The sequence below is a fragment of the Erythrolamprus reginae genome, chromosome 2 (genome assembly GCF_031021105.1).
Source record: "Erythrolamprus reginae isolate rEryReg1 chromosome 2, rEryReg1.hap1, whole genome shotgun sequence".
NCBI classification, from domain to species: Eukaryota; Metazoa; Chordata; class Lepidosauria; order Squamata; family Dipsadidae; genus Erythrolamprus; species Erythrolamprus reginae.
Genome location: NC_091951.1, coordinates 211,678,498 through 211,693,681, shown reverse-complemented (window position 1 = coordinate 211,693,681; position 15,184 = coordinate 211,678,498). Strand labels below are relative to the sequence as shown.

Below are 15,184 nucleotides of genomic sequence, written 5' to 3'. Positions count from 1 at the left end.
TATTTCCTTACCTATATTTCTGCACCATCTTATCATAGTATCTTTTAAAGTCAACTCTATATTTTTGTGAGCGATAAGAAATTTATATATTTTCCCTATCATTTTTACTGGATTGGTGGTAATTAGATTACTTAGCAAATTCTTACTTTTATTAAAGATGTAAAGAGTTTTATCCTTCTGGTATCTGGATCGAATCTGGGCATAATGCCACCAGTCTATTATTATCCCTTCTTCTTGTAATTTATTCCTAGGTTTTAGCTTCATCTGGTCATTTAATAGTTCTTTATATCTATAGAATATTTTCGTGTCTTTTATAGACTTTGGATGTGTTATTGCTTCTAGGGGGGCTATCCATTCTGGAACATTTAAGAAGTGATTTTTCTTTATGTCTTTCCAAACCTCTAATAGATACTTCCTTAATGTGTGTCTTTTAAAATATGAGTGATTTTTTTCCTTGTCATACCATATAAATGCATGCCAGCCCAACATGAGATCATGTCCTTCTAAATTTAATATTCTTTTATTCTCTAAAGTTATCCAATCTTTAATCCATGTTAAGGCGGCAGCCTGGTAATATAATTTCCAGTTTGGGAGACCAAATCCTCCTCTTTCTTTAATGTCTTCCAAACAGTTTATTTTTATCCTTGCTTTTTTCGCTTGCCATATAAATTTTTTAACTAGATTTATCAAAGTTCTAAAAAAAGTTCCCCCTGGATTTATTGGAATTACCTGAAAGAGAAATAAAACCTTAGGCAAAATATTCATCTTAATTGTAGCAATTCTTCCTAAAAATGATATTTTCAGGTTATTCCACGTTTCTAAGTCTTTTTTAATTTCTGATAATAATTTTATATAATTATCATTTTTTAGTGTTATTGTTTTCGCTGTTAAGTTTATTCCTAAATATTTTACTTTCTTTACGGTTTTTATTCCAGAAATATTTTCTAATTTAGTTTCTTGTATTTTATTCATATTTTTAGTTAAGAAAAAAGTTTTGCTTTTATTTATCTTTAAACCTGCTACCTTTCCGTATTGTTCAATAGTTTGCAATAAAGAAGGAACTGTTATTATCGGTTCTTCAATTATAAATGTTAAATCATCTGCAAAAGCTTGAAGTTTGTAAGTTTCGTCTCCTATAGTTAAACCTTTTATTTCAGAATCCGCTCTTATTTTAATTAATAAAGTTTCAAGAGTCATAATGAATAACAATGGTGATATAGGACATCCTTGACGAACTCCCTTATTTATATCCAGTGTTGGTAATTGATTATTATTTAATATTATCTTAGTCATTTGTTTTGAATATATAGTATCTATTAAATTAACAAATTTTGGGCCAAATCTCATTCTGTTTAATTGCATTTTTATAAATATCCAGTTGACGTTGTCAAAGGCCTTTTGAGCATCTAAAAACATTAAGGATGCTGTCTTATCTGAATGTTGCTCATAGTATTCTAATGTATTTATTACGGTTCTAAGATTGTTTTTAATTTGTCTCCCTGGTAGAAATCCATTTTGATCTTGGTGTATTATTCCATTTATAATTCTTTTAAGTCTATCTGCATAAATGGCAATAAATATTTTATAATCTACATTTAATAAAGATATGGGTCTATAATTTTTGATTTTTACTGGGTCAGTGCCGGATTTGTGTATTAAAGTTGTCAACGATTCTGACCAAGATTTCGGAATTTTACCCTCAAGTCTACATAAATTAAAAGTTTCTAACATATGATTTCTTATTATTTCGTTTTCTATCTTGTACCATTCTGCCGGTATAGCATCTGGACCAGTGGCCTTATTGTTTTTCTGTTTTTTAATTATAGTTAGGAGTTCTTCCATTGTTATTGGTCCATCCAAGATAGTCTGTTGGTCTTCTGTTATTTGTGGTAATTTTGAAGCCTGTAAGTAGTTAAAAACTTCATCTTCACTAACATTATCTTTGGCATAGAGATCTTTATAAAAATTATACACAATATCCGCCTTTCCTTCTGTATCATATTTTATTGTACCATCCTTATCTTCTAATTTTTTTATCAATTTGGATTGACTCTGCTTTCTAAGTTTATATGCTAACCATCTGCCTGGTTTATTTGCATGTTCAAAATAATGTTGTTTTGCTCTTTTAATTTTTTCAGTTATTTGATTTTGTTCTATAATTCTAATTTTATGTTTAATTACATTTATTTCTGTTTTAAAATCTCTGTTCTTGGTGTGTTGCTGCGATGCAAATTCCAGTTGTTTTAATTCATTTATTAATTGTACATACTTTAATTTATTTTCCTTGTTGTATTTTGCTATATAGGATATTGTTAACCCTCTTATATAAGCTTTGAGTGTATCCCATAGATTCTGTGGAGTGGTGTCTGGAGTTTTATTAATTTCAAGAAATATTTTTAATTCCTTTTCGATCCAATCTTTATATTTCTTATCATTTAATATATTTCTATTCATCCGCCAAATATTCTGTTTATTATTCATTCTTATATAAACCACTATTGGATTATGGTCGGCCCATGTATTGACATCTATCTCTACCTCCCTTATTTGTTCTGCGACCATTTTTGTTGACCATGCCATGTCTATTCTTGTCCAGATTTTGTGGGGATTAGAATAAAACGTAAATTGTCTTTTAAGGGGGTGTCTTTCCCTCCATATATCATTTAACAGTAATTCTGCTTTCATTTTTTGGAAAGTACTAGGTAGTAAATTTCTTCTTGTTTTTTTACTTTTTTTCCTTTTATTATTACTCCCCCCCCCCTGAATGGTCTAGTTGTCTGTTCACAATAGCATTAAAATCACCTATTATTAATACATTCTCAATAGCTAAATCTATTATTATTTGATGTAAATTTTTATAAAATGTCATTTGATCTTCATTGGGAGCGTAAATAGAAACAACCACTATAGGTCTAGGTTCAATATCAACTTGTACAATCAGTATTCTACCATCATTATCCTTGTATATTTGTTTGGAATTTATAGAATTCTCTACATACATCACCACACCTCTTTTTTTTTGATCTGCTAATGCAGCATACATTTTTCCAATTTTAGGATTCAATAGTAATTTTTGGTTATCTTTTTTAATATGTACTTCTTGTAATATTGCAATTTGAGCATTTTGACTTCTGATTTTGGAAAAAAATTGTTTCCTTTTCCTTGGTTCATTAAGTCCATTAACATTTACCGAAAAGATCTTTAGATCTTTACTTGTTGTCATTTAGTAGGTTTTTTGGTTTCTCGCTGGGGTTGAACTCTTCTAGCACCTTGGTCCTGCTCTATTGCCTGGGCAGTGGCCCCCAAAAGTTCTTCTTGTTGGATTGCTAATTTCTCCCCTGGTTGCTGTTGTGCTGATTGTTGTTGGGCCTCTTGTTGCTTATCTGAAAAGTCCATGTGGCTGATGCCACTATTTTCAAAGAAATATCTAGCTTGTTCTACGTTTTCCAGTTTGTATCTTGTAGAGCGCCATGTCAGAGAAAGACCTTGTGGAATTAACCAACGATAGGTTATATTTTCTTTGATCAAAATTCTGGTAAGAAAGTGGTAATCTCTTCTGCTCTCTCTGACACTTCTTGGAACTTGTTTTAATATTTTTATTTCAACTCCTTGATGTTGGAGTTTGGAGTTTCTCGCCCAATGGAGTATGTCGTCTCGCAAAGTTTTCCTGGTAAATTTGATATGAATCTCTCTTGGGAGGTTGTGGCGACGGATGTAGCTATTCGAAGTCCTGTACTTCCAGACTCTTTATACCTCCTATAGGCAGCCTTTTTTTCATTGACTATAGCCCTTACATCATTGCTAAACCATAGCGGTTTCTTCTTCCTTTTACCTTTAGTTATTTGTCTTACATACAGTCCAGTGGCTTTTAAGATGGCCTTTTTTAATACAGTCCACTGGATGCTCGCTCCTGCCATTTTATCCCTCCCCTTTAATTCATTATCTAAATATTCTCCCATTGCATTAAAATTTGTTTTTCTGAAATCCAATACTTTGGTTGCATTATAGGATTGCTCACAATGAGTTTTTACATCAAACCACAAACATAGATGGTCACTGCAACCTAAATTTTCTCCCACCTTGACCTCTGAAACCCGATTCCCATTCGTAAAAACTAAATCTAGAATATTCTCCCCTCTAGTTGGTGTCTTAACCAGCTGTGCCAGAGCTGCTCCTGTAAAGGCCTCTACTATATCAAGCAGTATGTTTAGTGTCAGCTTGTCTCAAACCTACACTAATTAAGAAAATACTGTATATCCTCTCACTGGCATTGCCCCACCTAAGAGAAGTAGCAGCAGATGCTAAGAGAACTAAGCAAGATAATGACCCTTGACACCCTCTGAGCAGACATATGTCCCAGGCTCATCGACTCAGACCTAGGAACAGCTTTATGGCAAGAATAAACATTTTTTATTTATTTATTTATTTATTTAATTTTATTTAATTGTGTTTAGTTTTGTTTGTTTAGTTTAGTTTAGTTTTATTTATTTTATTTTATTTTATTATTTTATTTTTATTGATTGATTGATTGATTGGATTTGTATGCCGCCCCTCTCCGCAGACTCGGGGCAGCTAACAACAGCAGTAAAACAGTACATAACAAAATCCAATGCTAAAAACAGTTAAAACCCCATTATATAAAAACCAATCATACATACAGACATACCATGCATAAAATTGTAAAGGCCTATGGGGAAAGTGTATCTCAGTCCCCCCATGCCTGGCGGCAGAGGTGGGTTTTAAGCAGCTTACGAAAGACAAGGAGGGTGAGGGCAATTCTAATCTCTGGGGGGAGTTGGTTCCATAGGGTCGGGGTCGCCACAGAGAAGGCTCTTCCTCTGGGTCCCGCCAAGTGACATTGTTTGGTTGACGGGACCTGGAGAAGACCCATTCTGTGGGACCTAGCTGGTCGCTGGGATTCGTGCAGCAGAAGGCAGTCTCTGAGGTAATCTGGTCCGGTGCCATGAAGGGCTTTATAGGTCATAACCAACACTTTGAATTGTGACCGGAAACTGATCGGCAACCAATGCAGACTGCGGAGTGTTGGTGTAACATGGGCATATTTGGGAAAGCCAATGATTGCTCTCACAGCTGCGTTCTGCACGATCTGAAGTTTCCGAACACTTTTCAAAGGTAGCCCCATGTAGAGAGCGTTACAGTAGTCGAGCCTCGAAGTGATGAGGGCATGAGTGACTGTGAGCAGTGAGTCCCAGTCCAAATAGGGTCGCAACTGGTGCACCAGGCAAACCTGGGCGAACGCCCCCCTCGCCACAGCTGAAAGGTGTTTCTCTAATGTGAGCTGTGGATCAAGGAGGACGCCCAAGTTACGAACCCTCTCTGAGGGGGTCAGTGATTCTCCCCCCCGGGTAATGGACGGACAGATGGAATTGTCCTTGGGAGGCAGGACCCACAGCCACTCCGTCTTGTCTGGGTTGAGTTTGAGTTTGTTGACACCTATCCAGGCCCCAACAGCCTCCAGGCACCGGCATATCACTTCCACTGTTTCGTTGGCTGGACATGGGGTGGAGATGTATCATCGGCATATTGATGATACCTCACCCCATGCCCTTGAGGGAACACAAAACCAAAATTGAATTAAAATTAAAATTAAAATTGAAAGGAGACGGTAATGTTTAATGAATGTCATTGGTGCCACCCAAGTTGCGGATCGTTGAGAGATTGCAACCCAAGGGAAAGATCCCAGGTGGGGTAACGATGAACCGTTGGGGGACGGAGACACCCTGGAGAAAGTCTTTAACATAAGGATGTTGAGAAAAGGATTGAGAATAGCCCCAGTGCAGCACTATACAAAGGGCTGCCATATGCCTAGGAAGAGTATTTGGAGCCAACCCTTTGTCCAAGCCAGCCTCAAGGAAGGCTAGAAGCTATCTCAAAGAGACCATCCATGGGTCAATGCTCCCCTTCTTACAGAAGGCACAATAGGCTGCCCAAGTTAGCCTCGTAGATCCGGGTGGTGGAGGGCCTATGGGAGGCTTGTATGATAGCGATTACATGGTCTGGTAACAGTTCTTGCTTTAGTCAATCCCCCTCAAGTGCCAAACGGCTAGTTTCCACCACTGGGGTTCTGGATGAAGAATGGACCCCTGGCTGAAGGAGATCACATGGTTCGGAATTCTCTAGGGTCTGGAGACAGATAGGTCCACCAGATCAGAGAACCAGGGGCGATAAGGCCAATATTGAGCCACTAATAGCACCTCCGTCTGTTCGGAGAGAATCTTGTCTACTACATTTGATATGAGACAAGTAGGAGGAAAGGCCACAGAATGTGAAGAGCACTGACTCCCTCTGCTCGCGGAGACGGGAAGCCAGAGAAGAAACATGGGAGTTGGGCATTGAGGTGGGTAGCAAACAAGTCCACCTGTGAGGTAAGTCTTGGAAAATCTCTGAGTGTAACCTTCACTCTGCCGAATCCAGGGTGGAACAGCTCAGCTAGTCTGCTTGCACACTCATCATCCCCGAGATGTATTCGGCCCATATCGACGGCAGATGTCATTCGGCCCAGGAAATGAGCGTCTCTGCCTCCTGCATGAGGTGACGTATACAGTATACAGCATATGTATACTGTACAATGTACACAAGTAGTCCTTGACTTATAACCATTCATTTAATGACTGTTCAATATTATGATCCTGGAAAAAATGACATGGCTGTTTTTCATACTTATGACCATTGCAGTATCCCTATGGTCACATAATCAAAATTTGGATGCTGGGCTATTGTAGCAAGAAAGGTCATAAAATGGCGCAAAACTCACTTTAACAACAGAAATTTTGGGGTCAATTGCGGTCCTAAATGGAGGACTACCTGTATAGGTTTCTGAAAAAATGGAATTTTCTTTTCAGATGTTCTTTTCAGTTGTTCTTACCAAGCTGAGCAAGGCTGTGCATTCAAATGCTCTAAAGAGACACAATTAATGCAGTGTTTCCATTCAAAACTCAATCTCTATTGCCTCTGTTGTCTCTTACATATTCAATCATTAAATTGCTTTATCTATATCTCTTTTGAGGATATTTTTGCTCTTACCTCAAGTCGATGAGAAATTTCAGCTAATTTAGTAATGGAAGGTTCTTTGTAGACAAATTCTTGTTCATCCAAGTCTCCAAATTTGCTGCCATAAAAACCAACTCGGAAATATGTTCCAAACATTCTCTAAAGCAATCTAAAAGAGTGGAGTGAGAAATAAAATAGCAAAGTTAGATTGGTCATTTTAACCTAAGTATAACATGTCTTATTAACCCAGTTACCTATCCTCTCTCATGAATTCTTTCTTTGAATCCAGTTTTTTTATTGATTTAACAAATTTATTTAGTTATTTACCTCATTTTAAGAACAACTCTGGACAACTAATAATCAGTAACATATACATCTACAATTAAACCTGAGTTTGTATTCTTGCTTGTTTCTGTTTGTATTATCCACAAAGAACAATTCAGGTAATCTTGGATCTTGAAAATACTTTCTGGGACTATCATTTGTTAATAAAGATCAATCTCTTCCTGCAACCCCGGAAATGAATAGGGAACTTGGAGGTTTTCTTGTCCAACCTCCTGCTCAACCAGAACATTTTTAAAAACTTTTAAAGCATTTTAAAAATATTGATTCCCCAAAACCAATAATTAAAAATGTTTTTAAAAGTTTTTAAAAAAGTAAAATGATTGTGCATTGCACAGCTGATTGTTGGATTTTTTTAAAAAAGCATATTTTTACTACTGGTTTGGGTAAACTGGCATTTCACCCCTGGTATTGTGCTGGACTAGGGGAATGATGTGGTGGCCTAGAGGTGAAGCTGTTGCCTCACAATTAGGAGATGATGAGTTCGATCTTAGGTATTGGCAGATATTTTTCTCTCTGGATGTACTGAGACTTTATCTGCTGAACAAAGCTCCTCAATGGCGTCACGAAGGGCACCTGGCCATTTAAACACTTTGCTAACTCCATTCAGTTGACCAGACTTGACTCTGCGAGGGATTATGATTTGTTATGGTTAATTTCCCCATTTAGGATTTTTATTCATGAATTTTTCTTAGGTTTGCTCTGAGTTTGTTAAAATCAGTTCTTTTTTAAATATAATTTATTGATTTATTGAAAAGGGGACGGGAAAGGGGGTATACAAATTTCAAGAATGAGGGGGGGAGGGGGGAAAAGGGAGTACAAATATAGGGAATTTGAGAGTAGAAAGTACACATATCAATTATACTCTATAATATATATATCTTGTTGTATACCAGTTCGTATTGTTACAATAGTCCTATTCATGTTACATTCACGGTTTACAATTTCAATGAACAAATAGATAAATTAACATCTATACCTTCTGTTGCTTAGTATTTGTCAGTTCAAGACAGAGGAATATAAATAGTCTTATTGTATTCCATAATTTTTTCCTCTGATACATATTATTGTTGGGAGTGAGGTTAGTAAGGAATTGTGATTTTTAGAGAGTACTTGAAAGGGTAGGGATTGGGTAAGGAGAGGGAAGTGTAATGGACAGGGAAAGAAGTTAACTGCACCAATAGCAGGCATTAAGGTTTAACGACTTGTCATTCTTGTTGTGTGGTGAGTATAGGAAATAAGGATAATAAAGAATGTAGGGAATAAAGGTAAAATGGAATTAATTTATTAGCATTTATGTAGGTATATCGGTAGAATTGAGCCCAGGCGGCTTCTGGAAATCGATATTTTCAGTTGTATATTTTTATCTTTTTTTGTTGTTTCAGATTTTAGGTATCCATTGATACCATTTCTCCCAGGCCTTGTAGAAGTCAGAATCTTTTTTATTTTGCAACTCCATCGTCATTTTGGAAAGTTCAGCACATTCCATAATTTTAGCAATGATAATTAAAGTTGTTGGTATGGTATCCTGTTTCCACTGTTGGGCATATGTTATTCTGGCTGCGGTTAATATTTGTGTAATGAGGTATCTGTCTTCTTTTGTGATTTTTTGTCTAAATATGCCTAGAAAAAATAGTTCTGGTTTGATTGTGATCGATATCGATATGACTTGGTCTATTATCTTTTTTACATCTATCCAATATTTTATGGCATATGTGCTGGTCCACCACAGATGGTAGTAAGTTCCCTTTTTCTTTTTGCATTTCCAGCATATCAGGGATATGTTGGGGTACATGTGTAAATGTGCAAGTGCCATCTGTAAATCATTTTAAATAGGTTCTCTTTGTACGATGTCGCTAGTGTTAATTTATAATTGGTTGTATATAGTTTTTCCCATTCTGGGAGGTTTATTACATATCCAAAGTTTTGTACCCATGCGATCATACATCCTTTAACTTGTTCTTCTATGGTGTCCTGTTTTAGTAGATAACTGTATAGTTTGGATATCATTTTTGGATTCGGTCCTAATAATATTTCATCTATGGGGTTATTGTGTTGGAAGCCAAAAGTATTCTTATGTTGGTTATATTTATTATTTATCTGCATATATGTGAGCCAGTTTAAATTTATTCCATTTTCTTCTAGTTGCTGTTCTTTTAAAGTTTAAGGCACTGGTTGGATTATATTTTATATCTTCTGTTTGCATTATATTGAATTCCAATATGATATGATCACTCTCATCCAAGGTTCTGGCAACTTCAAATCCCTCTATCATTTTTCTACTTTTGGATGAGAAAGTTGTCAACTAAATTTATTTATTTTATTTATTTATTTATTAGATTTGTATGCCGCCCCTCTCCGTAGACTCAGGGCGGCTTAGGAATCTGTTGGTTAGGAATCTGTTTGATTTCTCACTTGCTGCAGAGTTTGTCTCCCAAGTGGTATCAGGGTAGCTAAATCTCCCATTACTATTATGGAATGTTTCCTGCATACATTTGTTTTTTGATTAGCAAAAAATTTATTCTGCTTAGTTGGGAGGCCTGTAGTATATGCGTATAGCAATGTCATTTTTTTCTTTTATATTGATCCATAAGCATTTAGGCCAGTGGTTCTCAACCTGGGGGTGGGGACCCCTTTGGGGCTTGAACTACCATTTCCCAGGGGTTGCCTAAGACCACAGAAAAGACAAATTTCCCATAGTGTTAGGAACTAAAGCTTCTATTCTGGCACCTTGGAATATATTTTTACAATCTGACCAATCAGGTGTTTACAGTGGGGGTGTCCCTCTGACCTTCCTGCCAATCAGCTTAAAGCTCTGTTGGGAGAATTGGCACTAGACTTATGGTTGGGGGTCACTACAACATGAGGAACTGTATTAAGGGGTCACTGCATTAGAAAGGTTGAGAACCACTGATTTAGGCCAAGGGTGTTCAGGATCAGTTCTCCTCCATCCTAAGATAAAAATACAGGAAATAGTATAAGGGCAGACTAGATGGATCATGAGGTCTTTTATGTTTCTATGTTTCTAAGCATAGACTTTATAAGCAGATGGAAGACCTGTTGGAGTGCAATGCCAGGTACCAGGGTCTGGAGGTTCAGCAGGATGAGATGGTCAGCCATTTCTGGGCCATGATACAGTCTCACTGGAACGAGGTCTTCCAGCTCTTTGCCACCAGCGATGCTTCCCTCCAGCTTTTGCCAAATCTCCATACCAGGAGGCTGAAGCAGACCCCAAGTCAGAATTTCTGCCCCCCTCTGACCTACATAAAAAGACCCCAGAGGGGGAGACTTTCTGCAGCAACCCAAACATCCATTGTATGTATCTGGCCAGGTGCTGTAGTTTGAGGACCCCTGATTTAGTGCAATATAAAAATGCAAATAATTTTTCTGCAGACCAGCAAACGTTTCTCATGGACCACTAGTTGGTGACCGCTGCTCTAGGAGATACTTAGCTTTTGATCATCTACTTCCTACCTTGGAAGTTTATCCTTTTCTTCCCTGTTCAAACGTGTTTTGTAATTAGTAATAATTACAAATGTACTTATCAGTGTAATTACAAATGGGTTGGTGAGATTTACACTTTAAGCTTTTACCCAAATCTTTATCAGTGCCTTTAAAAGCATGCAAACTAACCAGTTCAGTTCCTCATTACATTTCAAAAACATATGCCAACTCACCAAATCAGGACCCGGCCACATCAACAGCAGAGAAGTTGAGTGGGAAAGGAAAACAAAGAAAGAAGTTACTAAGAGAATGGCAATTCTTCAACCAAATCAATTCTCCAGATGGAGAGAGTGGGGATGTGGACAGGAGTCTTGTCTCAGTGGTTTGTTCATAAAGGCTACAAATACTACAAACAGTAGTTGACTTATTAATGCTTGTTCGACAATGGTTCAAGTAGCCTCAGAAAAAGTAACTTATGACTGTCCTCAAAGTTATGCCTGTCACACCACCCCCACGATCTCATAATTGCAATTCAGGCACTTAACAACCCATGCACATTTATGATGGTTACCGTGTCTTGTGGTTGCATGATCATGATTTGTAACCTTCCCAGTTATATAGCTTCTGAGAAGAAAATTCAGTTGGAGAAGTTAATTTGCTTGACCGCATGATTCATTTAATGACTATGAGATTCACTGAATGACTGTGGTAAAGTGGTCACAAAATTTGTCTGGTCACATGGTTTGCTTAACAATCACATTACTTAGTGATCAAAATTCTGGTGTATGGCTGTAAAGTGCCGTTGAACTTACTTGTACGATCTCAATGCGCTGCATGGAGAGTCCAATATGGATCATATTTCAGTCTGATTGGTAGGGTTTAAATTTAAATTTCTTTCATTCATTCATTCATTCATTCATTCATTCATTCATTCATTCATTCATTCATTCATTCATTCATTCATTCATTCGACTTCTATGCTGCCCAATCCCAAAGGACTCAGGGCAGCTTACAACAATGATAAAAATACAATAAAATAGATGCAAACTATAAAAGAAGTCAAACATTTCTAAAACTAAAACGTTATACAATGAAAAACCCCATAAAGAATAAAAACAGTCACAACCATTTAATTAGGTAATGCCACCTAGCTGCCCAAAGGGTTCAGTTTTAAATGAAGCCGTAGTGAAATTCATCAAAGGAACTTTATTAACAATAACCATAACAGCAATAACAAAAAACCTGTGACCCAGCGACCCCTCAATGAGTCAAAAAAGCTGGGCAGGTTTGGACTCTCCACACAGCTCACCAAGAAGACTGTTCAGGTAAGTTCAACGGTACTTCTCCAATGTGCTGCTATGGAGAATCCAACATGGGATATACCCAAGCTAAGAAGACAGGGTGGGAGAATACTGGACCAGGGAACCATAAGGAGTGCGAATGCACTGAAGGACATGTCTGCTGAAGACTGCATCCGTTGAAGAAAAAGAGTCTAAATGGTAATGTCTTATGAAAGTAGATGGTGATGACCATGTGGCTGCATGGCAAATGTCTTCAACTGAAGCCTGTGTAGCTCACGCCGCTGAGGTGGCTGCACTCTGTGTGGAGTGGGCTGTGATTCCATGCAGAAGCTGTCGACATTGGGACATATATGCCTCCGCAATGCAAGAGCGTATCCACTGTCCAATGGTTTGAGATGAAACTTTTTGTCCTTGGTTAGTTGGAAGGAAGGAGACAAACAAGGCCTCAGACTTCCTAAATATCCTGTGAATGTAGAGCTTTAGGGCTCATTGAATGTCCAATTTGTGCCAACAGTGTTTGAGAGAATGAGATGCCCGGGCACAGAAATCAGGAAGTGTGATCTCCTGCGACTGATGGAAAGGTGTGTTAACCTTTGGTAGGAAGGCCGGGTCAAGCCGCAACACAACTCTGAAAAAGGTGAAAAAGGCAGAGATCTTGGCGGACAGAAAAGGCCAATGACACCCTTCTGATTGAGGTAATCACAACAAGAAAGGCAGTTTTCAGTGATAGAAAGCAAAGAGAAACTGACTTCATTGGTTCAAACAGAGGGCCTGTTAGAGCTTGGAGCACAAGTGTCAAATCCCAAGTAAGATAACGATGAATGATTTGCAGTCTTAGCTTTGTAGCACCATGCAGAAAGTCTCAAATGCATGGGTGGTGGTACAGGGATCTCAAATTGTCCAGGTGGATGACAGTGGAAAGAATAGCTACATGGGGATGAAGAGTATTAAGAGCTAACCCTTTGTCGAACCCTGCCTGAAGAAAAGCTAGGATCTACTCTAGTGATTTTTGCAGTGGATTCTGGTGTTTGCAAACGCAGAATACGTAAGTAAGCTGACCAAGTAGCACTGTAGATTCTGGTGGTTGAAGAATGGTGAGCAGCCAAGATTGTGGCGATCACATTATCTGGCAAGGACAATGATCTCAATTGGAACCCCTCAAGTGCCAGACAGTGAGATGCCACCATTGAGGGTCCAGATGGAATACAGATCCCTGGCTGAGGGATATCTGATTTCCAGGCTGCGCCATGGTCTGGAGATGGATAGATCTCATAGACTGGAGAACCACAGGTGACGTGGATAGTGTGGTGCCACCAACAGTAGTTCACTCCTTCGGACAGAACCCTGCTCACCATCTTCAGGATGAGCAGTGGAGGTGGAGGCATAAAGCAGTTCCCTTGGCCAAGGGGTGTGCAGGGCATTGATGCCCTCCACTCCCAGGGATGGGAAGTGTAAGAAGAAACGGGAGAGCTGGGTGTTGTGTTGGGTGGCGAATATGTTTACTCATGGTATACCAAAGTGTCGGCAGATGTCTTGGAAGATGTTGGGGTCCAGGCGCCATTCTGCTGGATCCAGTGTTGAATGGCTCAACCAGTCCGCTTGGACATTCAAGGTCCCTGTGATGTGTTCTGCCCTCAAGGACTGGAGATGTTGCTCCACCCAAGAGACAAGTGACTCTGCTTCCCACATGAGATGATGGGATTTCGTGCCTCTCTGATGATTTTGTGGGCATGGGTAGCCACATTGTCTGTCAGAATGAGGAGAGGTCAGCTCGAGACATGATGGAAAAAGTGGTGGAGGACCAGCGACATCACCCTCAGTTCCGGGAAATTGATGCTGCTGTTGGCAAGTTCTTCTGCTGTCCAGTTGCCCTGGGCTTTTTGATGGGCAGTGTGTACTTCCCAGCCTGACAGCCTTGCATCGGTTGTTATGATGACACACATCTGTTCTTTGAAACAGCAACCCCGTTGAATTGCTCGTGACGTCCACCACAGGAGAAAGTGACGCCTTGGATAGCAATTGAACCAGTTGGATGGTATGACTGGTTCTTACTGTTTGAAATGATGGTACAACTGGTGAGAGTGAAATCTCACCCAAGGAATCACGTCGATGCACGAGACAAACATTCCCAGCAATTGGGACAACAGGGAGAGTAGAACTAGCTGACTGCATCGTGTGAGGTGTACTTTCTCTACAAAGGAAGACTGGCAGTCTGGTGACAGGAAGACTCGGCAGATGACCGTATCCATGACGGTGCCTAAGTGGAGGAGTGAAGTTGTGGGGACCAGATGACTCTTTAGGAGGTTTACTGAGAAGCCATGAGTTTGCAGTGACTGAATGGTAAGGAGGAGGTTGGAGAATAATAATATTGTCCAGGTACCCCTGGAGTCTGATCGACTGAAGTCTCAGATCCACCATAACCACATCTAATAGTTTTGTGAATGGCTTGGGGGCAGACAAAAAGCCAAAAGGCATTACCCAGCATTGGAAATGAGAGCCCCGAGGCAGAAGCGCAGGTGTTTCCTGTGAGCTGGGTGGATCGGCATGTGCAGATACAACTCCTGCAGGTTAACCAATCGTGGTGCCGAATACAGGCCAGGATGGACCTGAGGGACTGCATCTTAACCTCCAGTATGTCACATATATGTTTAGCTGTTTGTGGTTCAAGATTAAGCGGTGTCCCCCTGCAGACTTGGGAACCAGATAGACGACTCAATAAAAACCCTGTCCCTCTTGACCTGGATGCACAGGTTCGATGGCTGCTATCTCTAGTAGATGATGGACCTCCCATTCCACTAAGGCCTGGTCTGCTGGATTGGATGCATTGGGACATCAAAAGAACCGATTGGGTGGAGGTACCATGAAGTCGAGTAGAAGGCTGGATTGTATTGTGTTTAGTGCCCAATTGTCAATGGAGGTTAACTGCCATTTTGAGAGGAAGCAGTGTAGCTTGCCTCCGATGGGAATGTCTGGTAGCGAGTCACTTGGTTTTGCGAAAACCCCTTGAGGTTTGACCCTGAAAGGACTGTCTGGGCTGCGAGTATTGTCGGTAGTCTCCTGTGTTCCTATCTGGGAAAACTGATCTA

The 15,184-nt window shown here is 39.2% G+C and overlaps 1 protein-coding gene across 14 annotated transcripts in view; it reads right to left on the bottom strand.

Annotated features, from left to right (window-relative positions):
• Positions 1-15,184, bottom strand: part of DOCK6 (dedicator of cytokinesis 6) — a 280,141-nt gene that overhangs the window by 19,747 nt on the left and 245,210 nt on the right. For 13 of the 14 annotated variants that reach the window (XM_070741668.1, XM_070741676.1, XM_070741669.1 and 10 more), the window contains one exon: positions 7,045-7,170. In XM_070741668.1, coding sequence (XP_070597769.1) covers positions 7,045-7,170 — 126 coding nt within the window. Of the gene's footprint in view, positions 1-7,044; positions 7,181-15,184 lie in introns of all 14 variants that reach the window. The other variant, XR_011558174.1, reaches the window with a different exon arrangement.